The following is a 24,792-nucleotide window of genomic DNA, read 5'->3' on the forward strand; positions in this document are numbered from 1 at the left end:
GCGTTGAGTCAGAGGGGTGAAGGGCCTGTTTCCACACTGTATCTGTTAACTAAAGTTAGCTCAGTATGGTCTCAAGCACCATTGAAATCAGTTCTTGTAGACCCATGACTAAAAAGTACATTGGTGGGATACTGCTGTGACCATCTAATGTAACTATTAGGGTGCATTGGCATTTTTAGGCCAATACATTTAGTTGCAGCAAAAGGAAAAGTTAATAAATAAAATCTATCTAATAATGAGATCAACGCAGAGGAGAATTGTTAATTAACAATTCTCATGGACAAGTTAACATTCCCATATCATCCAGCAATGTCTATTGGAAGAGCATATGTTTGTAGTGAACTGTCTGCAAGGGCAACTAAAATGGGGGAAAGAGGGTTGGGGGGGGGGGGGAGAAAGGGGGGGGGGGAATTGAAACAAATAACAGAAACTAGAAGAACAAACAAATGCTAATTAATTAAAAGCATCTTTTGACAAGCTCAATTTCGTACTTTGCCCACAGAAAACAATGGGCTAACAAAAGAGTTAATGCAGTGAATTTTGACGGTTAAGAAGATTCCTTCTCCAAGCACTGTACAGTTTTTACATGCACTGATCTAAATGCTGGCACAGATGGCTTGCTAACAGGCAGTCACTACTGTCTCCGTACCAATAAAAAACAGCAGTCATCACTAGATTTTTTTTTAAAAGAGAGAAAGCGAGAGAATTAACAAAAGCCCCATTTTACTTGGTCCTTTTCAAGCTCTTGGATAATACAGAAAACCTGATCCTTTTGAGTGCATTTAAGGGTCAGAAGACAGGCCACATTATGACTGTCAAGGCGTGATGGCCACTTTGGCAGAAAACTTTGGTGGCATTTCAGCACTCTCTGGCCTGATAAGCGTAAATCCACTCTGATTATAGACCTTAACCTTAAATACATACAAACCCAGTGCCTTATCCCAATATTTTTCACAATTTAAAAAAAAATTAAGAATCGAATAGAATAATAGACGAATGACAGCGAATGTTATTAGAGAAAAAATAGCCAACACACTCACAAATATTCCATGTCTTCTTTGTGCCATATATCTATTATTCTAACTACTAAATTATTTTAATGGATATAACATTGGCGATGTAGGAACAGAGTGAGATACACTATCTGGTCAAGTGAAAAAGAATAATATTTTGAATAAATAAGGGAAATTTTAAAGAATTTATATGTTATCGTCAGTGGCACTAATCTGGGTTGTACTTACTCTTTTTTTTATAAACCAGTAAAAAATATTAACAGTACTTTCAGAGTCTGGCCAGCATCTGGAAGTAATACACCACATTTTGCAAATCATACAGGCGTGAAATACATTTAAATGGAATGAATGAAACATTACTTCCCATGCATCTCTGTGGTAGTGCTGGTTGAGTGGCGGGCAATGTCTGACTGTGTAACAGTTTACGTCAACATGTTAACCTGCAGAAATCAGTGGCTGAAGATAAAGCAAATCTGATGTAGACGTTAAGTAACAGCGTGGAGTTACGAGAAGTGTAATGGGAAATCTGCCTAAATGCTTGAGGAGTTTTAATCAGTCTTATGAAATGTAAATTGCTCTTCGAATTTGGAAGCTCCAAACAACTGAAAATATTATACTGTGTCCATTGCTTTTCAAACTGACAATTCACCCATTAGCACGGTGGGAGCACCTTCAGCATAAAAACTGGAGTGATTCAAGAAGGTCGCTCAGCACTGCCTTCTCAAAGGCGATTGTGCATGGGCAATAAGTAGTAGCCCTCCTGGTGATGCCACATCCTGTGCATGACTAAAAAGTATACATCTGAATCACTGTTACAGGAAATTTAACACATGCGATCAGCAAGGAAAGCAAGTTGAATTATGCCACAACTTGTTGACGACAAAATTGTTTGTATTCAAATGTTCAGCTTTTTTCCTTTCCCTTCTGGTCAAAAGCATCTAGTCCAAATGTGCCGTGTTTCCTTCGATGGACTCTGGCACCAAACAGAATGGCCATTCACTATATATGATCCTGTTTAGCGATAGATGTGCAAGCTCACCAAATGTGACTATTGTACCCAAACCACCCTCTTAATTTAACACATTCACTTCCTCCCCAAATAATTGGATGGTAATTATCCTTGTTTAACGCTTTGGTAAACAATTATTGTATCACTGCCCATATTGAAATCAATTAGTTTCAAACTTTTTAATTTCAATTTGGTACGTCCCTGTTCTGCATGGATTGGTATCATCCTGAAAGCTACAGTGTTAATTGTGAAAAAAAGTTTAAAATAAGAAAATCAAGTTTAATAAGGAAATTGTTATATTTTGTAAACTTAAGGAAAATAATTAATATTTAATATTCATCTGTTTTCTGTTTTTCCTTTCATCACTTTGCGTAGCATGAGCCAATTAATTAAAAGTAATAGAAATACTTAAAAGGTAATATTACTGAAAAGTTCACTGCTCTATTAAAAGAGGACATTTTCCATACTAACAGTCTTTCAATTATTACTAATGACAACCCTCAAATATAATGTACTCTATTACAAACTTTGCAGAAATATTGATAATTCTTTTTAGGAGCAAAAAAGATTTGGGAAAAGCCTTATTGAATAAATGCACATGGCTGCAAATAAAGCAACAGCTTGTCACATTATAAATGGATGTGTGGCTTGAAATCCTCATGTTGCTGTGGCCCCTCTTAACCTAACCCAAAACCAACACTTCACATGCAAGGAACCCTCTTCACATGAGAGATGCAATCTCTCCTTGTTATGAGGTTGAGATTTCTGCCAACTGTAATGCGCAAGTTCAACTCGACACAGAATCACACAAACTCGGTTTGTGATGCTTCTTATTTTGTCTTTTTTTTTAAAACGTTTGTGTGTATTTGCATGTGTAAGAAATAGCAAGATAGAATTGGGGGGTAAAATGAGGATGGAGCTGAAGCTGAGTGGCAGTGGCAGAGAAATCGGAGAGAAAGATTTTTTTTAAAAAGAAAGCAGCAGTGTACCATGTAGTGTCATTCACGCTCTGCCTACGATTTGCAGTTCACATTCTCCTTCAGCAGCAGAAGCGTTACGCTGGCTTAAGGGACAAATCAGACACAAAAAAAGACTAAACCCCACAGTAATGCAATTATCAGAACATTTTATGCCAGGCTGTTTCTTTTGAAGGCGAGCTGGTGTTCTTCACTTGTATGCCACTGTGTCTTCACTTGCACCTAATAACCATAAAGTTACCATTATTTATGCTGCAGACACACACAAAACACCCACTGAAATTCTGTGCTTAAAAACCTTTTGATGCTCAATCCACGGCATATTGCATGTTAATGCCAGACCAAGATTGAAACATCCTTGAAAGAAATTTCTAGCTACAAACAAAATATATTTCAGGCAGATTTTTTTTTCCGTCTTATAAATTGTGTTTTTTTTCCTCTGTCTTGTTTCTCAGGTTTAGCTTTGTCTCAGTTATTGATGACCACCCACAATTCCAGGGAGTTTATTTTATAGCTGCTCTCCCTACTCATTTTTAATTCACGGCACTGCACACTGGATTTAACAAGGGGAAACGCTTGAAAGTGTGCATTGAGGAGAAAAAGACAAAGTGAGACAGAAGGGGGAACGTTCACACCCACTCAAGAAACTTCTGCACAATAGAGGAAGAGAAGGGAAAACACCCCTTGGTTGCCTAAAGGCCATCGAAAACACTACACCATCTGCAGTCAGCTTTATTTCTCCTTTTCCTTTTTTCACCCAACAGTTCAAACATTTGTTCGCACAACAGAGGAGAGAGATTTTTATGTAAAATGGTTTAATAGTTAAAATAAAATACAGACAACAAGAATTTAATGTTTAACTATAATGCAACTGCCTGACGATCTTGAAAGAGCCAAATTTTGTTTTTTTTTAAAGTTTCTGGAGCATAGATTTTATTATTATTGGGTATTTTTTACTGCCTTACGGAGTAATTTTAACCCGTGAATTATTCCAAACCAATTATTAAATAGTTGTTTTTTTACATTGATCAAAAAATGCATTCAAAAGATGAACGAACTTTAAATAAATTAGTTGTTATTTTGTTCATGAATGCTCTGAATCTAATTTTTTTTTAATTCTTGCATTCTTGCACATTTGACATATTTTAAATGGCTGCATTTTCATTCCAAACTTTTCTTTACAGATAAACATAAGCTTTTAGTAAACTCTAATCTACTTAATGTATTGAATTTTGGAGTCTGTTCACAGAATAACCTAAAAATAAACAAAGAACAAATTCATGATACTCTAAATATCTGCTCCAGATGAAGGCATGTGATGAGACAAGATAAGCCATGATTCTAATAATTTTTTTGTTGGGGGCATGTGTGAATTCTACTCCTCCCTCCTGTCACCATGAGATTAGAGATTTCACGGTTACAGATCAGGAGCTTTTGAGGGTCAGCTCAAACAATTGCTACACAAACTATCTCCAGGTTATAGCTGTGTTGTCTCGGTGGGAGTCCATCCCAGCATTTCACTGATCTGCAATCTGTCAAATGAGCAAGAAATTAGTAGAACTTCAGGATTTCTCTCTGTGTTCAAAGAGATGGGTATTGGCTTCATAAGCCAACATTTCAGATTCACAGCACAGACCAAGAAGCCATTTTTAACTCTTGAATCCTCCTGTAATTTACAAACCTAATAGCTGTTATCAAATGGCTTACGATGTTCAACGTACAATTGTGTCCCAAATTCAAGCCCAAATCCAATCAATTTTATTATTTTCATAACTTTTTCCAGGCCAGCCACATAGATGAGTGATAAGTATTTCAGCTTATTTATATCCCTATTAGGTCTGCCAATTTTTTTTCATTGCTCAAAGGGAAGCATTTGGTTTTTCAGAGATTATACTGTTGATTAACCAATTAAAAATGTCCAATAACTATCGATCAAACGTGAACATTAAACTTGATTCATTAAATTTGTAGAAAAGAGTTAATATTCAAATTATTTTTCTACAGTGCTGACTCTTCTAAATGTTCCATTTGACAAAAATAATAATTAATCCACAAAATTCCTTGATCTAGCAAGTTATAATGGCTGCAAGGTTTCAGGCTGTGACTGGCTTCTTTGTACAGCAACACTGGATTTTGAATCATGTTTTGTCTTTGTCTTGCTTCAGGTAGCAGCAACCTCTTTAATCCTATCTACGCTTACAATAAGCAGCAGAAATGTTTCAACACGAAAGCCAACTAAAGGCACCTCAACTTTCAATGCCTCCTTTAGAAGTGTATCAAAGATGGTGACCTTGAATAGGAGGTTAAACCATACAAATTTGTCAAGTGTTTTTAATTGAATAATGCACGGGAATATTTTTGTGGCTATTTTCAATAAACAGTGTGCTTTCAATTTGGTTATTCCTCTTGGAGAGTTCAGGGTGCTATAAGTGACTAGACCAAGTGGACCCGTTGGGCCCAAACATCTCCTGCATTGGTGCAGCACCCTCTCCTCCCCCACCCCCCTCCTACCCCCTCCCTCCTCCCCTCCTCGCCCTCCCCCTCCCTCCTCCCCTCCCACTCCCCTCCCCCCTCCTCGCCCTCCCCCTCCTCCCCCCTCCCCACAACCCCCTCTCCTTCAATCCCCCCACTCGATCCGCCTCAACCACCCTTATCCTCCTCCCTCCCCCTCCCTCCTTCCCCCTCCTTCCACCCCCTCCCCTCCCCCGCCCCCTTCCCCCTCCCCCTCAAACCCCCACTCCATCCCCCTCAACCCCCCTTATCCTCCCTCCTCCCTCCCTCCCTAGCAGATAGATTTAAACTATAAAATGTGAATAACTATAAAAACATCACACCGATTTCAATGAAACTTCTTCCATTAGCACCAAAGGGACGACGGTGAGTAAGGTGGGCCAAAAATTGTCGCGCTATCGTATACTGTTTTGGCTGTAGTTCATGAACAAACAAACAAGAGTTTTAGTATATAGATAATATGCCTTAGCGTGTGCTCTAGATGGTCATAACAGTGACACAATAACAACTAATATAATTGTTTTTGGAGCAAACAAGCTAGTACAGTAGCTGTAGGGCAATGGGGATTAACATGGTCAGATAAATGGCTGGTGGTGGGAGAGGATAGGAGAGTGGATGCTTTAGAAGCAATTGTCATTTGGTTGGCAAGATTGGGGCATCCATTGGGGCACTTGGTGAAAATCGCATGTTTGGGACTGGGGGAACATCTATGGGTGATCGAGAGGTCAGGGAGATTATTGATCAGTGGGGACTGTGGGTGGTATTGAAAAGTGCTGGTCATTCGTAGGTTAACAGTTGAATTTCTCCTCCAATGTTCAACCGAGAACATTGTATGGAGCATAATAGGACTTGAAGTGGCCCTGACTTCAGGGAAAGCATGTCAGATGAGCAAGCATTACACATGCCAGAAAGAGTCAGGTTGACCATCCAGAGTAATGCAAAATGACCTGGAAGTGATTGTCATTGTGTTTCACTGTAACATAAGTACAATTTAAATTGTGCAGCACTGAAATAAACAGTGCAACATGATCAAATTTCAAGACAAAGATATTTTCATCTTGGCACGATTGAACTGGTTATGAATTCACTGGTGTCAGAAGGCAAGCCAATATTCATTTTGAAAACTCTGTGAACTTAATAAAGCACATTTTAACTTAAAGTATAATTATTATTTTTTGTCCTGCACAGTGTATTATGTTGTGGAAAGAAAAAGTTAAAACTCCTTTGATTTTTGGAAAGAACATTGTGATACCTCGGTTCATATCATTGTTTCGTATAGGTGCTCCACCAAACTTTTGTTATGTGTGATGTATTATATTTAAGGAGAAGGCAGAGGTGATAATGATAATGGAATATATTCATCCTATATCTGGATTGATGATCAGTTAATTAAAATACAAGCTCAACATTTTAATAAATTGGACAAATTCCCACAAGTATCTTTACTGGAATTTTTTTTAGATAATGCAGTCTTAAATCTCATTAGTGGACCAACTGAAGCAATAATTACACTAACTTAAGCAACAACAAAAAATTCTTCAACAAACCATATTCACATTTTTGCATCTGCTTCAATGTTTTTATGATAAAGGAAAGAAATTAAGAAACAAAGTGGTTGTGAATATTTTACAATAAATATTTTTCCGAGCTATATTTAAAATAAGATAATTACTGAAGGCCCAGGGGAGCAGAAAACTGTATTTATTGTATCTCTTCGTTAAAATGCACAGAATTATACATGTTTATGATACAAAAAGAGACAATGCAGTCCATTGTGACATGTAAGGGACCAAAACACAATTCTAAAATGATTTCATTAAAACTAGCATAATAACTTATTTCAAAGTGTGTCTATATAACTATGAGTATTTTAAAATCATACATGATACGGTGCAAAAGTAGATTTCTTAATTGTATGGAACGCAATGAAAATGCAACCGTCCATGAAAATGCAGTACTTAGCATCCATGTACTAAACCTTTGGGGTTTCTTCTAGCATGGATGCAAACAGCACAAAATATTTAGTACATTTATTAGGGCACTAAGCATATTTTACTATTAGTAATTCAAAGAGGAGACCATGGTCACATTTTAAACTTTACCTTCAAATTTCTCTCTTTCTTCATTGAAAGTTTTCTTCAAGTTTAATGTTGTTAACTCTATAAAACATATTATAGCCACGGTACATTATAATGTTGCTACTGTATGACTTGTGGTGTTAAAGCTAATTTAAATTCAGTGGAATGTCCTTAAAACTCTTTTGACACTCTCCAAACAGAGTTAATAAAACCAGAGACTTACAGCTAGGGACAAAGGTTTGAACGCCACTGCAGATTAATTCCAACTATAGAGGGTGTATTCAATGTAACTTGATGCAGCTCCTTGAAAAAGCTGTTTTGTCTATTTAAATCTCATCTCTAAACACTTTTCTGACAAATCTTGGAGAAAAGATTTACTGTAAATAGGGTTTTTAATATTACAAATAATTGTACTTGATGGAACAAAGTTTTTAAATGATTGGCTGAATCAACATTCCTGTTATCTACATTGCAAGTCTACACTTTTAAGAGACCAGTTGACTTTTAAATAATTCAAAGATAGAACACAGCCATACTTGATTAAGTGTTAATTCGATCAAATTGTCAATCTTCAGAGAATGCACACTATTAGCCATTTATTTAATAAAGCTGCATTTATTTGGAACCAGTAACATTCATTTATTTCTGGTATCCCGTGTACTAATCTCCTGAACAAAGATGGATTTGTGCAAACAGCCAATACAAGATTTGTTCTTGTTATTCCTATGAATCTCCAAATCCAAGGTTGATCAGTTTAACCCTACAAGGCCCTTTGTTACTGCTCAGGTCACTTGGTTTTTCTAATACCTGTTCTCTATCCTCAGCAATGTTGAATAATAAGATCATTTTGTTATTTGAGAGAAAATCAGGTTGTGAGATTGAATATGTGACCTGCAAAATATAAAGCAGAGCACAAGAATTTGGAACGATCTTAACTTTCATTAAATGAAAACTATTTCAAAAATATATAAAGAGTTTGACATGATCTTAGGTTGTTAAAATGTCTGCTTGTGATACCAAAATGTTTGACAATATATGTGATAAATTTTAAATTTATTTGATGTATCTGCTCAACGTTGAATAAAAAAAAGGGGAGCTGGCTGATTATACTCAGGTAAAGTATGTATATTGAAAATCCCGTGAACCGTTATGCTGTGCACCATTAATTTAAAATTCCTCACTTATTGAACATATCCATTTTCTACAAATTCCCATACATTCTTATTCATTCAATATCTTTGCTGCAGCATCACTTGTATTCATTGTGTGCAGCCTCAAAGCTTGGTCTACATATCGTTAGTGCCCTATCAAAACTGTGATTTTGCGGAAATTGTACATTCTGCATTGTCAGAGTTCTGCCCTGGACACAAGTGCCAAGTGCTGCCCTGTTCTCTCGCTCATACACTGATTCTCTCCATTACATATGCCTGCTCTGAAAAGGAAGGAGAGAAAGAGCAGATGGAAAATAACAGTGGAATGAAGGAAGAGCATTTGGAGCTATTCGTGAATGCAGACTCTGATCTGTGACTCTCAAAGAATGAGCAAAATGGTGGGCTACTTGAAAAATGCTTTATGAATTTACACTCAGCAGAATGTTCTGATGATGGGTCTTCATCCGGAAACATAATTCTATTTCTCTTTCCACAGATAAGGAGCTGGTCAGGCCGCATTTGGAGTATTGTGAGCAAGTTTGGGCACCATATCTGAGGAAGGATATGCTGGCTCTGGAGAGGGTCCAGAGAAGATTTACAAGAATGATCCCAGGAATGAGTGGGTTAACATACGATGCGCGTTTGACGGCACTGGGCCTGTCCTCGCTTAAGTTTAGAAGAATGAGGGGGGACCTCATTGAAACTTACCGAATAGTGAAAGGTTTGGATAGAGTGGATGTGGAGAGGATTTTTTCACTCGTGGGAAAGTATAGGACTAGAGGTCATAGCTTCAGAATTAAAGGACATTCCATTAGGAGGGAGATGAGGAGGAATTTCTTTAGTTAGAGGGTGATGAACCTGTGGAATGCTTTGCCACAGAAGGTAGTGGATATTGGATATTTTTAAGGCAGAGATAGATAGATTCTTGATTAGTATGGATGTCAGGGGTTATGGGGAGAAGGCAGGAGAATGGGGTGAAGAGGGAGAAATAGATTAACCACAATTGCATGGCGGAGCAGACTTGATGGGTCGAATGGCCTAATTCTGTTCCTATCACTTATGACCTTATGACCTGGTGAATGTTTCAAGCATTTACTGATTTTTTTAAAATTTCAGATTTCCAGCATCTGCATCTTTTTGATTTTCATTTCAGGAAGTTAGTCCATTGCACCGTGCAGGGGCATTTGGTGGGCTGGGTTGGACCTGTTTCCCAGGCAGGTCTGGGCTGAGTGTTCGTGCCATGCATTGCCCAATCCAGCTGTGAGAGGGAGAAAAACTGCAACGCTTGCCATTATAATGCGAGGCTATTAGTGCAATTTGTCATTCCACTTCTACTCTGATGCTCATTAAAAAATGATGCCTGGAGCTGAAGAAGGACATCGGCTGGCTGCCAATGACAATACAATGATTAGCAGGTACAAAATGTTTAAACATTTTTAAAAGTTTTTTTGCACTATCTGTCGTACTATACCCCCAGACACAAATTTGAAATTATCACAATGAATAGAAAGTCAATATTATTTTGTCCTAATTTTGTTTGCCTTGTATCTGACCCCATTACAATTTTTTTAGAGTTCATCCTACAATTTAGATATAACATTATACATAGCATTAAATGTAGCAAACACACCAAATTATCTCATGCTGGTCCAAAGTCACAAAAGGGTTGTTGACAAGTAATCAAATGATTGAAAGTGCATTCAAGGATGCATCTTTTAAGGAATTTTTTGTTGATGATGAAGAGACTAGAAAGCAAGGAATTGCCAGAGATTAGACCTAAGCACCAAGGATTAGAGCATGTACCAGACTCCAGTGTTAAAATACTTAAGGGTCAAATCATAACGCCAGGGACAGCATGGCCTTATGCTTAAGAGTAACGCCATATGAAAGATAATAGAGAAGGGTGCATACTGAGCCCCATGTATTGAAGGGTTGGATTATAATGCAGTGTGAGAGTCCAGTGGATTCTAAAGGTAATGACATTTAAGTGATTTGTGGATAAAAATGTTCTGAATTTTAAGGAAAGGAAAACAAACAGCCAATGAAGGTTAGCGAGACACTAAGTGATGAAAGGGCATATTTTAATCATAGAATACAAGGCATTTACAATATAGAAGGATACCACTCAAGCTATTGGGTCTGTACTGGTTCTACGCAAGAGCACTCCAGCTGAAGCCACTCACTTGTCCTCAGTCTGTAACCCTGCATATTATTTTCTTTCAAGAATACATCCAGATCATTTATTTGGTAAATGTACTTTCTGTATTACGCAGCAGTGCATTCCAGATTCGAGCCACTCATTGTATAAAAATGTCTTTCTTTCTCTACTTACTTTTCATTCTTTTCCCAATTACATTCATTCCTCATCCCTGCTACTTGACAGTTCTGTCAATGGGAACAGTTTATTTCTACCACCTCCAACGAGAAAGTTCATGATTTAAAATCCCTTTATAAGATCCCCTTCTCAAATTCTTCTGCGCCAGGAAGAACAATCCCAAATTCTCCATTTAGCTACGTAACTCTGCAATCATTCATTGCTGGAATATCTCACGAAGGCCTTCACATCCTTCCTCAAATATATTGCCCATATCTGGGCACAAGACTCTGGCAAGAGATAAACCAGTGTTTCATTAAGATTCATCATGACTTCCTTACTTTTGTATTCCATGCCTTTGTTTATAAAACCAATGCTCTCATTCATATACTCTTATTTTGTTTTTTTCTTTTGCATTGGTTGATACAGAGTTAGAGAAAGCATGTCTGGGATTTGTGAGACAGAACACTGCCAACAACATAGTATTTTGGAGCAAAAGCATCCTGCTGGAGGAACTCAGCAGGTCAGGCCACATCTGTGGAAGGAAATGGACAGATGACATTTCAGGTCAGGGCCCAGTATTATGGATAAGGTGCACTTTAAAGCAAAGCTGAAACCAGCCAATTGAACAATAAAAAGATGAAGTCTGAACATAATGAAAGAATGTAAGGATGTTAGCGGTGAGATTCTTATTAAGGACAAGATTTAGGGAAAAGCATGTCTACATTCTTAGTCAAAGTGCACATCATAACTGGATGATAGACACAAAATGCTGGTGTAACTCAGCGGGACAGGCAGCATCTCTGTAGAGAAGAATGGATGACTTTTTGGATCGAGATCCTTCTTCAGACTGGATGAATTTTCCTCTCATTGCAGCTGATCTGTAGACATGTTGGGTGCTTACTTGTCAAGGCTTCTCCATACACCAGAGATAGACACAAAAAGTTGGAGTAACTCAGCGGGCCAGGCAATATCAGAGAAGCAATGGGTGATGTTTCGGGTCAAGACTCTTCTTCAGACTCTGCAGTTCCTTCCTATACACTTCTCTATACACCAGTTTGGCAAAGTCCTGTATGAGGAGGTGAGTACAGAAGTAAAACTGCAGCTGAAGATCTGAGTGGCTTGTAGGTTGCAGTCCTGGCCATCAGCCTTAGATATTGTCATCTGAAGAGATTTAGTGTGAAAACTCTATGTCTTGTATGTCGGCACTTCACCGACATTGTTTAGGAAGGGCTACCATTTTATCCTAGAAACATTGGATAATCCACGACAATAAAATGGTGAAGATCTGATTTATCATATTTTGTAGAATAGGGACAACAATTTTATAATAATTGATCAGAGAAATGATTCATGAATACTTATTGTTATACCTTCACTCTTTGTACATAACCCTATTCAGAGATCCACAAGGAAGGATTCAAAGGGTGGTAAATCTGTGGAATTCTTTGCCACAGAGGCAAAGTCAGTGGATATATTTACGGCAGAGATAGATAGATTCTTGATTAGTATGGGTGTCAGAGGTTATGGGGAGAAGGCAGGAGAATGGGGTTAGGAGGGAGAGATAGATCAGCCACAATTGAATGGTGGAGTAGACTTGATGGGCCAAATGGCCTAATTCTGCTCCTATCACTTACGATCTTATGATAACATGTGCCAAACATAATTTACTGATTGTGCTTAAAGCCTAAACCTTTAAACAATCTGACCTCATTTTTTTAATACTGTAAAACGTAATGGTGTTTATTGTCATGCTTCTTATTATTTCATCATTTTATTTTGTATTTCCTCAACCAGAGTTCTTCAGAATGGTTTTAAACAGAATGCTTCTTTTCCAGGGCCATGTTTCATTCATGGATATTTTGGATATGGCTCTTAAAGATATTAAAATCTTCAGATCATATCAAACTAGGACTTATTGTTAATTCTAGAGAAGACTAAATGAAAGTCCAAAGAGATAATGATAAAATAAAACAATGGCAAGCTAAGCTGTGGCAGGTGCCACTAAGTGAGAGGAAATGCAGTCTGGAAAATAGTGAATACCACCAATAATTATAATCTGAATGGAAGTAGGTTTGGAACTAAGCATCAGAGGCACTTGGTAGGGGAAGAGGGGGGTGGGGGTGGGGGTGGGGGTGGGGGTGGGGGGGGGGGGACAGGTTCACAAGATGAGATAGACAGTATCTCAGGTTGATGAGGTAGTAAAAAAGATGCTAATGCAATTTTAGATTTTATCACAAGAGGTATGGAATATAAAAGACAAGAGATAATGATAACCTATTTAAAAACTTAATAGGATCTAAATTAGATGACTGTGTAAAGTACCGGGCTGCAAACTATAGCAGGATATTAAAGCTTTCCTCTTTAGCTAAAATACAGAATTATGAGATGGCACCTGATAAGAAAAAATATAAACGGGAAGTTTTAAAAGATGTCATTAATTTGACTGGAAAACAACTGCACGCAGATATGACAGTGCTGCCTAAAATTATGAAAGCATCTCTCAGGATAGACAGAAGTACACTGCTTCTAACAGTTGAGGGGTCAACCATGAAGGCCCATTGATACAAGATTAAGAACAAAGACCAGTAGAAACCTCTTTACACAGAGAGTTGTAAGACTGTGGAATTCACTTTCAGGGTTAGTAGTTAAGGCAGAAACTATGTCAACATTTGAGACCAAGTTAGATAGATAGATGAACAAAAAGAGGATAAAGGGATAAGGGAACAGGGTGGGTAAATATTATTGAAAATATTTGCTTCCAGGTGTGTTCAGCAAATATTTCCAATTTTTGGGTTATCGGGGCTGAATGGCCTGCCCCTCTTTAGCAGCTTTTATGTGTTTATGTACGTATTTCACGTTGTTATCTACATCACTATACCGTTTCTCTGAGCATGCCTTGAAATAGTTTTTCAGTGTTTGCAACCTTACTTTACATGACTATCTTTGGACTATTTTTTTTCTTCCTATTTTATATTTTAATACTCACTTTGTCCCTACTCAGTTTGAGCATCTATTGACCACAATGACTTTGTTTTCATTTGTATCTACTGAAAATAATTTATTTCAGTCTTCGCATAATTATTTATGTTGATTAATTTTCTACACATACATTTTTAACATATTCTATGCACTCCTCAATACTCCTTTTTTATTTGTTACTGTCATCAAATTTCATTGTTCATTGAGTATCCCTTCGACAAAAATGTCTATTCACCAAATGTGGCAAGATATTCTTCTTTCCTGACATTAAAATTAACAAAGGTCCTACACTTAGCACAATAATTGTCATGCTTTGTATCTATGTAGTGTAAACTCGTGCATGCCATCCACAGCAGGAAAAGATTCTCCAATACACACACAACAAGAATCTTATCTGGAGCAGAATGATTTCACAATATCAAAACAAAATATTTGGGTAGTAATTCCATAGTCACCATCCACTTTTTATTTAAAGAACTGAGGAATGAAAATTCATGTAGAATGATGAAATAATACACAAAAGATTTTCAGATTCTTAACATCCCAGTGACCATAAGCAAGAAACTCAGACAAGTTTCCCACTCTTTCCCAGAGAGCAGATGAGGCTGTGAGCTAAGCCAGAATATCATAATATCCAGGCATAGAAACATAGATGCAGGAGTAGGCCATTCACCCCTTCAAGCCAGCACTGCCATACAATATGATCATGGCTGATCATCTAAAATCAGTATCCCGTTCCTGCTTTTTCCCCATATCCCTTGATTCCTTTAGCCCTAAGAGCTAAATCTAACTCTCTCTTGAATTGGCCTCCACTGTTTTCTGTGGCAGAGAATTCCATAGATTCACAACTCTCTGGGTAAAAAAGTTTTTCCTCATCTCAGTCCTAAATGGCCTACCCCTTATTCTTGGGGAAAACAATGAGAGTAAAACTCGGCTGCCAAATCCGATCAATGACAAATAACTTTTCCTGTGCTCCAGAATTCATAATGATCCATTGATGATAATGTAAAGATATGATCAAGGAAATTATGATTTTAAGTAGTCAGATAACTAAAGGTCAAATTACCAAATGGCGAGACTGAGAACAATATTTAAAATCAAATATTCATTTTTTCTTATCACATCTGAAAGGTTTACTAAGTACTTAGAACCATAATTTCCTCTCTGCTTCTTCCTCTTCTAAGCAATATCTCACACACACACTCCCTTCTCTTCCCCACCCCACTGATGGTACTTGTATATCTATTTTCTACACAGGCAATAGATTTTATTCATTGCCTGGCTGACTTATCACAGCCTGCTTTTAATGAGGTATAATAAGGAGAGCATTTTGTAGCTACACAGTTGTACTATTTTATCATCCAAACAGCTGTGTCATGGCTGTCTGTGCAGGATAAATCATATCACCCTCTCCACATATGCTAACACCCCTGTAATTACAGGACACTTTAAATTAAACAAAGAGAAAGAAACAGGGAAAAAAAACTAAAACTGTTGCACAGATTACAAGCAATAACACAGTACTGATAATAAAACCAGTCATCATTAAAATTAATTTGTCACAGTGAGAAAACGTAATCCATTCATTTGACAAGAGCACAACTATTGGGATTAATACTATGATATCAGAGACTGGTAGCCCCTTATCACCTTCTCTTTACGGCTTCATTCCCTATTTAAAATTGCTATGGAAATAAATTTGAAGAATACTTTAGGCCACACAAAAATTAATTCCCAGTTATAAGGACAGTTCAATAATTAGAATTCTAAAGGCTGTAGGAAAAAAAAATAGGGAATGATTTGTTTAGCTATTTGAGCAGAAAAATTCATTAATAAATAATTTCCCTAATTTCTTGGAAAAAAATGTTAAGTGATTCAGCCTACACTATAATGGATTGACCTTTTATTTTCTTTCATTGATTGCAATGAGGCGCCAAAAGGAGGGATTTTTGCCTAAAATATTTTATTTTTATTTCTTCAATTGTACCCCCTCCCACCACCGCAACTCCCCGCCCCCAACATCAGCTCCCAACCACAGATCTCCCTCTAACCTGATGCTCTCACTTTCTCAATCAATACTCCAAATGGCAATCTGTTAAGGGGTGAACAGACAGCCTGGTTAATATGGATGCCAACTTTTCTTATGCTTGTTCCACAGTTGGGCTGAAGAGGACGGAAAATCTTGTCTATCAGAAATGTAAATGATGAGCTGTCTTCCTGAGGGAAATGGATGAGTGCATTTTTGCTGGGGTGAATTCACTGGGTTTCTTGTGTGATTAACAACTCAGTGACCCGTTGTCCTTGGTCTAATTACTTTTAAATTTCCACTTTACATAATTATCATCAACAAGAATACTACCCTTTTTAAAAAAAAAGAAAAACTCCCTACCACGTTAAATAGGAAGATAGAAATCAAATATGAATATGAGGGGATAAATTCAATCTATCGTTCCCAAAATTATTTTGAATTCTTAAAAGTAATCACCCAGGTCAAAATATTTGTTTTTTCATTAAACAGTAGTAGGGCAGTTACTTGAGGCCAAGTTGCAAAAGGAATACAAGCAGCTATTTCTATGGTTAATTCACAGAGATGACGTGGTTGTACAAAATACAATTAAAACTTGGGTTTCAAGAGATTTACCACATTCTAAACTCAAATGGCTGCTTTGCTCCATTCATTGTGATGTTTCTGTTTATTGAAAAACACAAGCAGCCACCATCCTTCAACATACATTCCCCCGTCACCAAGCCAGCTCGATTTAAGGTGTTCTCTTTCGCTGATGTGTCTAATTTATCACCCCACTCCATGATTGATCTTTTTCTTATAAGCTCTGTGCCACTGCTGATTTTGCATTAACCACAGCCTTTTTTTTGGAATAAACTAAAACAGCTGCTTGACTTGCACCAGAAGCAAAAGGGACATTTTAATATATTAAATCTGCAAGACTCTGTGAACAAACTGTAAGTGTTTATTTTCTTCCAAAAAGCTTCTGAGCTTGTAAATGGCATGTGCCACATGCTCGGTGAAGCCAATTCTTTTGCTCTTTTTGTTTCTGCCCATGCCTTTAAAGAAACCGTTCCATTGTAAAACTTTATGATTTGATTCACTGCTGCTGTTAGGGCACCTGTTTGCTGGTTTTAATTAACTATCTTAGCTCCTGGAAAGTTTTTTTCCCTTTTCCAGGCTAGTATCTTTCAGAAACTGGGTTGGCTGTAAGCTGTGATTATAGCCTCAACACCAGGGCCCCCAATTTGAAAAGACCTCCTGCCTTCTTCTTTGATCTCGGCTGCCAGAGAACTGCCGGTTGCTATTTTTCTGCCCTCTCAACACTGGCTCTGTCACCTGGCTCTCACAAAGGAAACAAAGGGATGGCTCTTTCTCTCCCTCTCGCACACAAGCAGGGAGACACAATTGAGACACTGAATTATACTTACGGTACACAGCCCACCAGAGCAGCTGCTACCCATTTTTCACAAAAAAGGACAAGATACTTGCTGAATAAAAAAACTAGCTGGCAAGCAACAGGCAAACCTGTTGCAAAGATCTTTGGCTTTTGTAATGTTCCATTTATTAACCCTTACAAACTTATATTTCTCCTTTTTCATTTTGATCCTCTTTAAAGGCCAAGATAAATATTTTTTCTGTTCATTGATGAACCCTCATTACTACTATGAGCATGCTTTTATTTCCATCGAATCAGTAACTGGACACATTTGGCATATTTTTCTTCCCTCTTCATATTTATCTATATAATATTTGTTCTACAACAACTGATAATTTCTTCATAGAAAGGATTTACAATGTTTAAAGATTTTATCTGTTATTAGCTAAGAAATACTGCTGTTGCATGTTCATTTTTTGTAAAGATGTGAAAACTTTTCTTAATATTGCAAAATGCATTTTATAACAATCCAATAATTGAACATATACATTGGCAACAAGATGTATATTTTACATAGAAAAAAAAGAACAAGGTATATTTTCTGATTTCATTGTTTGAACGTTATCAATTTATCACTTCATTTCTTATTGAGCAACATTGGAAAATCATGCTGAGGTAAAAGATTTTCAGCTTGCACTATTTCCATTCTATATTTTCTCGTGCCTGGTGTAAAGATCGATAGCGCAATAGAGAACTCACAGCATACAAAAGGGGAAAAAGATTTATCCATTATTTGCAACACATATAATAAAATTAGTTTATCATAAATATATATTTTTTTATTTAGAAAACCATTAAAATAACATTTGGCTATTAAAAACTGTTGACTATTAGCTGCGACTGTCATTTCAAAAATATAAAATGTGTGCTCTAAACGGTCAGGAGTTTCTAACAATGGGTAGATATCAACATGCAATTTGTAAAAATAAAATCTAATTATGACAATGAATATTATTTGTATTTGAAAGGCAAAAGTGGTTACAAATGTGTGGTAGAATGCTCGCTTGCTCTCTGACAGTAGTCTGCTTTGTTGTATGTCGGAGAGAGCTGAGGATACTGACCGAGTCTCCCTGGTGGGTTTACTGACTGAACATCAAGCTCCTCTTCAGCCTCTGTAGACCAGACACATTGCACAAATGTAGACAGAGGGCAAATGAGCAGTAATTGATGAGAATAAAGATGTTTTACCAGACAGAGATAGTACCCCTACAGAGAAATGAGGCATTTACAAATAAAACAAGGAGAGACAAGTCAGACACCTCACCTTGCGATGGATTCTGTAACAAAAAATTAAATTGGGCCACTAACTGTGAACGAAAGACTTTGAAATGAAAAATATAAAGAAAGTCTAACATGAAAAAAAATGTTGCACAGGGACTAACAAAATATAGTACAAGCAGCATTGCCATTGATTCTTAGCATCTGAGGAGCTGTTTATTTTTATTCGAAAGCCAAGACTTCACATGTGAAGCCTTTCACAGACTATAGGTTTAAGTTATCTGTCAAGCATGCAGCAGCCCCAGCCCCCCCATCCTAAACTATATATTTCCGACAATAATCAGTGATCATTCTGAAATGTTACAATTCCTGAAATGCTTGCATGCTTGCTCCCCGTACCCCCCCCCCCACCCCAACCCCCCCCCCACCCCCCCCCCCCAACTTTTAGTTGAACAAATGTTGGATGCATTCACATGCTGCTGAGTCAGTGTTCAAGAACCATTAATTACATGCAAGAGTACACAAAGTTTCTTTTCTATGATTCAGAGACTGTGGCAAGTTGAATGTGCACCATGGCATGAAAGATCAAATAAAATCTTAAGCGAAGTTATTAAGTCAAAATATCTTCGCATTTTTCTCATTAGTTCATCATTTTCCTCTCTCCTTGTAGCATTTATTTTCAAAAAGTCCCTTTCTTAAGTAAGCATTATTTTCTCTCATTTGTAATTTTATGGACTATTTTGATCATCCTTTTGTACTTCGTAAGTTGAGCTTGGACCGTAAAGGTAAATATTTTGCTAAACTGTACTAATTCAAAATCTCTTATTGAAATAAAGCAGGAAATTGGATGTATGTTGGTAGCCACGAGCCTCTTTCTGAATCATTTACTGAAGACCCGAACCTCACACAATACGCTTTAACAAATGGAAATTCTGATTCCACGCAGCAACTCTGGATATTTGTCTTTCCCCATTTTTCCAATGATAAAGTACAGTATTCAGTTTAATAAATAAACCCTTTAAAATCAAGCTTCTTTTGCAGACACAATAATGTCCAAATCACTTAAAATAAGGCCCAGGAAATCTGTAGCGCTGCACCATATATTCAGTTTTTGTCTGTTTAAAGCAATATTTTCAAAGTTTGCATTGGTTCACTTTTATTCCTAAGACACAGTATTTAAAAGTGAAGAAGTGCTATGCCGCAATTGAGCAGGTACTCCCCTGGCAGCAGTCTTGTAACAGATTTTTGGGGAAGAAATAAAGAAAGGAAATCGATGGCACTTTGAATAGAGGTCGTCAGGGTTGTTGCTCAGGGAAAGTGACAGATCTGCGTACTAAGCCTCTGGCAGCCCCAAAAATTCCATACATATTACCATTTAACTGCAATATTTCAAGTTACAGCCTTCGTAATGAAACTCCACTTTGTAAATCAACCATTTATCCTACACACTAGTGCAATGCAATCAGTGTTAACTAAAAGTAGCTGAAGCAATAAATAGTAATACATAGACAGAGCAATAGATAAAGCTATAAATGTATAAATTGTTTAACTGACAACATAACAATTTTGCTAATAAATATATGAAGAAATGGCACATTACTATCAATTTTTAAAAATCAAGTATCATTTTGAAAAGAACCTAGGAATGTCTAGTTAAATTTAACTTGTAATTTCAATTGATGCGTGAAATCTAGTGCAAAGTTATTTATAATAAATCAAATTTATATTTTAATGTGTTTGTTTTTTTTGTCATAATGACAAATAAATTGGAGGTAGCTGATGTTTTATTTTAACTGCCGGGTATAAAGAATTCATTAAATAAGTTGGCCTGGAATATTGAAGAAAAGGATTTTAACATCGCTTTTATTAAAAAAACAAATGTTAATGCTGAACAAGACATCATCATAAAATCAGTTCTAAAAAACATACTGGAACAAAAGCAAAATATTTGCAGATTATTTCAACTGTGTTCCATACCATCGGTTTTTCCTTAGTGTTTATATTTGCAATCCTATAAAGCTGTCATTCTATATTTATCTGCTTAAAAGATGCATTTAGTCCAGCTGCATGCAATTTAATACAAGCATAAGTCAAGGTAGTTTTATTATAACTATGGAAACTCACACCTCAACCTCAGAACAAATGGCAGTGTTAAAGACCAATTGTCCTATCTCTTATTTCCTTCGCACCTCAATATTCATTCGAACAACCCTCAAATCCTTTTCGCTACACCACAGGCTTAAAGACTGAGGATGTATAATACCAGCTCTCAGCAAGTGTTCAAAGCCGATCCACTACTGCCTTCCACTCGATTTTTCCATATTAGTGCCTATCATTAACATAAGAAGAGGGTAGAGGAAAAGAGGGGAGGGAAGCACTTAAAGAAATGTGAAAGGGATGCCAGTTGAAATCCAATGGGAAGAACTGAAAAGATCAGTGTTTTCACATCTGGTTCAGTACTACAAAACACCGATAGCCATATGAATATAAGAACAGCCTTGCTAAAGTTTACTTGCAGGGAAAGGAAAGAATATTAAAACAGGTTTCAATTTGTGCTACTTCCCCTATCATTAACACCCCAACGACACCGTTCTAATTTGTTTGCTCAGTAAATCAGAAGACATTTTTGAAGAAGAAAAGCAACCAGGTTGGTCCTGTCAGGAAGGAAGCAAAGACATCCACGTTTTGTTGTTTTAATTTTGTTTTGTTAACGGCTCAGGAAGGAAGATAGGGCCTGGATTCTGACTCAACAACTGTAGTTTAATTACTTATTCCTAACCGTAATATAGCCCATCTGTGATCCCTCCTGCGATCGAACTTTTGAAATTATCTTTACTCATACTCTTTTTTCCCCTTGCCAACAGCTTTTAATGCTACACTTTATCACTCACTTTGTTTTACATCCTTTCACTTTCTGTCTCTCTCTCTTTCACCTCTGTTATTATTCTCACTTTTTCCTCATTTCCCTTGCTGCCTCCAACTCTTTCTTCAACCAAAACAAACAGCAACAAAAAAGTCAGAAGCTTCCCACAGTTGAGGATTGTTAACTTATTACCCATTATCACCTCATCTTCTAAGCACCACCTTTCTTCTCAAGCCGCTGATGTGCCCCACAAACTTTTGGAATTGCAATTTAACTCAACAAACATCACAATACAGATGCGGGGATTGGCTTCCTCTCAGCAGTAAGGTATTTTCTCTCTTTTTCCCAGGTTATTTGTACTGGTGTTGGGGGTGGGGACGGGGATGCTGTTGAGAAATGCTAGTGATAAACTTTTCTTTAAAATAATATTTATAGCATTAGCTATTCACAGAAACTTGATCTTCACTTAATTCCTTTGAAAAAATTTAATCACTGGAAAAAAACAATTCTGTTTGCTTTACATAGTTTTATTTTAAACTGTCGACCATGAAAGAACTCTGCTCATGGGTACACATCCGCAACAGAAATTAAAATACATAAGATGAAAAGTGATATACTGACAAGAACATATACTTTGGATTTTATCCACCTATTTCTAACATTTTCATAGAAAAATTGAACACTTTTGAGTTTAAATAGTTTGAATATTAAAGTAACCACTTCATTTAATGGAACATTTGAATTTGCAAAGATAAAAAAAAGATAAAAAGTAAGTTAAAGTAAATAAAAGAACGAACACTTACATCTCTCATTTCGACTTTCTTCAGGGCTTGCAGAATTTTCTCGGTCAGAGATGAGACCTGACACAGCAAAGACCTTTTTTCCAGAGTCATCTAGCTTTAGTGAGCTGGGGGAACTGGATGGGAGCTGGGCTGTGAACTCATATTCCTTGCCCTCAGAGTCTGAAAACCTCAGATGAGGGGATTCATTTTCATGACAGTTCTTTAGTCTTTTGGCAGGTGTAAAGGCAGACTGATAACTGTCTCTGTCTTCAGCGGAGGCAAAAGGCCGGAATGCCCCAACGCCGCTGTGGTTCAGCATGCTGATGGGGGTACAGTCCATATTTGGAGGTGCAAATTGATGATGCAGATGCAAAAGCTGAGGGGGGAAATCACGGTTGGGGAAGGCCCCCGGCACCCCACCTTGACGATGGTACATTGAGGCAAAGGTGTACGAACCATTGGTAAAAGGGATGTGGACATCTTTGTCCACTGAGACGGGTACTCCAAAAGGTCTAGGCTGCTGGCAAGAGATAGAGGCATCTCGGCTAGCCTCTGCTGTGGAGGCTAGGACCATCAAAGCTGGAGATGCAAGGGGATTAGGGAGGTAGGAAGAATTCTCCATCTTGAAAGCTGTTCTGTGCAAGTCCATTGGAAAACTCTTTGCTCGCTCGTACCAGACTTATATATGACCTTCTGAAATGCAGGCAAGGCTGGCTTTATAAAGAGCAGGGTGACATCATTAACACCACAGCTTGATAGACCCTGTATTAATAAAGAGAACAAAAATAAATATTCACACACACACACACAATTCCTGCTATATATATATATATATATATATATTAACATCCCATGACAAGGATTCTGACGCTTGTACAGATGAGGTTCTATTTGACCACAGTAATTATGAAAATCTATACTTAATACACTCTGGTGTCAAAAAGTCACGGACTTAAAGACTGACCCCAAATAACAGAGCCTCTATAGCCCGGTGATCAAAAATACATTTATTGCTCCGAAATCACAAGAGGTGGTTACTGATTAAGCATTTCTTCTCCTCACGATCCTTCTCACTAAATAAATAAAGGTACATTTAACGTTTAAAAAAAATACATACATGTTTACTTTTCAGATTTTTAATTTGGCACATGGTAAAAAATAAAGATTAAAATAACTTAACGGTATTGATTTACGCGGTAGAATTGACATTAATTTTAGTTCAGTTATCACTTTGCAAAGCGATCAATAGTAACTAATAACGAATGACAGGACTGGTAAAAAGGAGAGAAAGCAGGACTCTAGCCAAAAATCGAAATGTACCGGCACTAAATCATCTCACACTTTTCCAGTCGTCAGACATCAAGACACCAAAAACCCAGTTGCTACTTTTGTTACAACTATCAAGATTAATAACATCGAGTGCCGGATAATTCATTGCAACTTTGAAACTGAGGTCAATTAAACAGCTAATTTAATGATACTTAGTAGCGATCATCAATGAATAAAATAAAGAATCGCAGGAAAAGCTTAGCAATTGTGCCGTTTAGAACGAACAGAAACTCTGATATTACTGTGTAGAAGCACGTTGTATAAGTCACTATGAATACAGCTCGCACATCTAATTCATCACAGTGCAATTTATTCTAAATAAGGCTTTAAACTGCTCAAGCGATACGTTGCAGCGCAAGCAAAGAACACAAAAATGGTCTGGGCTAACTAACTACCTTACCACAGTATTTCTTTAATCGCAAGGTGCACGCACCGGCACACAGACCGTGAAGTATGTAAACAATGACTTGCGGACAAAGTTGGAGACAACACATCACAGATAAATTCTTATCACTGTACTTACTTTAATTCCCAGAGATGCTTTCACTTATTATAATAGAACATAAATACGCGAAAATAAAAAGGTTTATTTCTTTTGGCAAAACTCTCCTTCAGTGTGTGAGGGCTTTGGGGTGCAAGTGTGTGTGTGTGAATGGTCTGCTGGTGTAGAGTGGTGTGTGATTACATGCACAGAGGAATCCCTATCCCGAGTCCGATCAGAGATGGAATGTTGTGCTGCCGCTCCGCTGCTGCCGCTTGGCTCAGTCAGAGAGAGAGAGAGAGAGTGAGAGTGAGAGAGTCAGTGTGTGTGTGTGTATGTGTGTGCGCGTCAATTTCAGAACTCACTCACCGGGACAGCAATATACCAGCGCAGTCCCCGACTAGCTTTCTACGCAAGCGCATTGCCCACACACTGGCACCTGGGAATTGTAGTCCGCCCTCATCGTTTCATCTCCCGCTCTTCTTGCCTTCTCTTATCGAGTTTTCCCCTGTTCCCTCTCTTTGCTTTCCTTAATTATTTAACTGGATGCATGCTCTTATTTCCCCATTTCCTGTTTCTGCTTCCTCGATTCAACCCAGCTCATCTTTAGACACTATTCACATTTATGCGTCTTTGGACTT

At 37.4% G+C, this 24,792-nt stretch overlaps 1 protein-coding gene across 5 annotated transcripts in view; it reads right to left on the reverse strand.

The window, feature by feature from the left end:
* rnf220a (ring finger protein 220a) overlaps positions 1–24,405 on the reverse strand; it is a 404,962-nt gene extending 380,557 nt beyond the window's left edge. For 4 of the 5 annotated variants that reach the window (XM_078408445.1, XM_078408442.1, XM_078408444.1 and 1 more), the window contains exons 1-2: positions 24,194–24,405; positions 22,363–23,103 (exon numbers count right to left, since the gene is read on the reverse strand). In XM_078408445.1, the coding sequence (XP_078264571.1) occupies positions 22,363–22,990 (628 nt within the window). In that variant the 5' untranslated portion in view covers positions 22,991–23,103; positions 24,194–24,405. The remainder of the gene's footprint in view (positions 1–22,362; positions 23,104–24,193) is intronic. The other variant, XM_078408443.1, reaches the window with a different exon arrangement.
* Positions 24,406–24,792: the final 387 nt, after the last annotated feature.

This window comes from Rhinoraja longicauda, chromosome 11 (assembly GCF_053455715.1).
Source record: "Rhinoraja longicauda isolate Sanriku21f chromosome 11, sRhiLon1.1, whole genome shotgun sequence".
In the NCBI taxonomy this organism is placed as follows: Eukaryota; Metazoa; Chordata; class Chondrichthyes; order Rajiformes; family Arhynchobatidae; genus Rhinoraja; species Rhinoraja longicauda.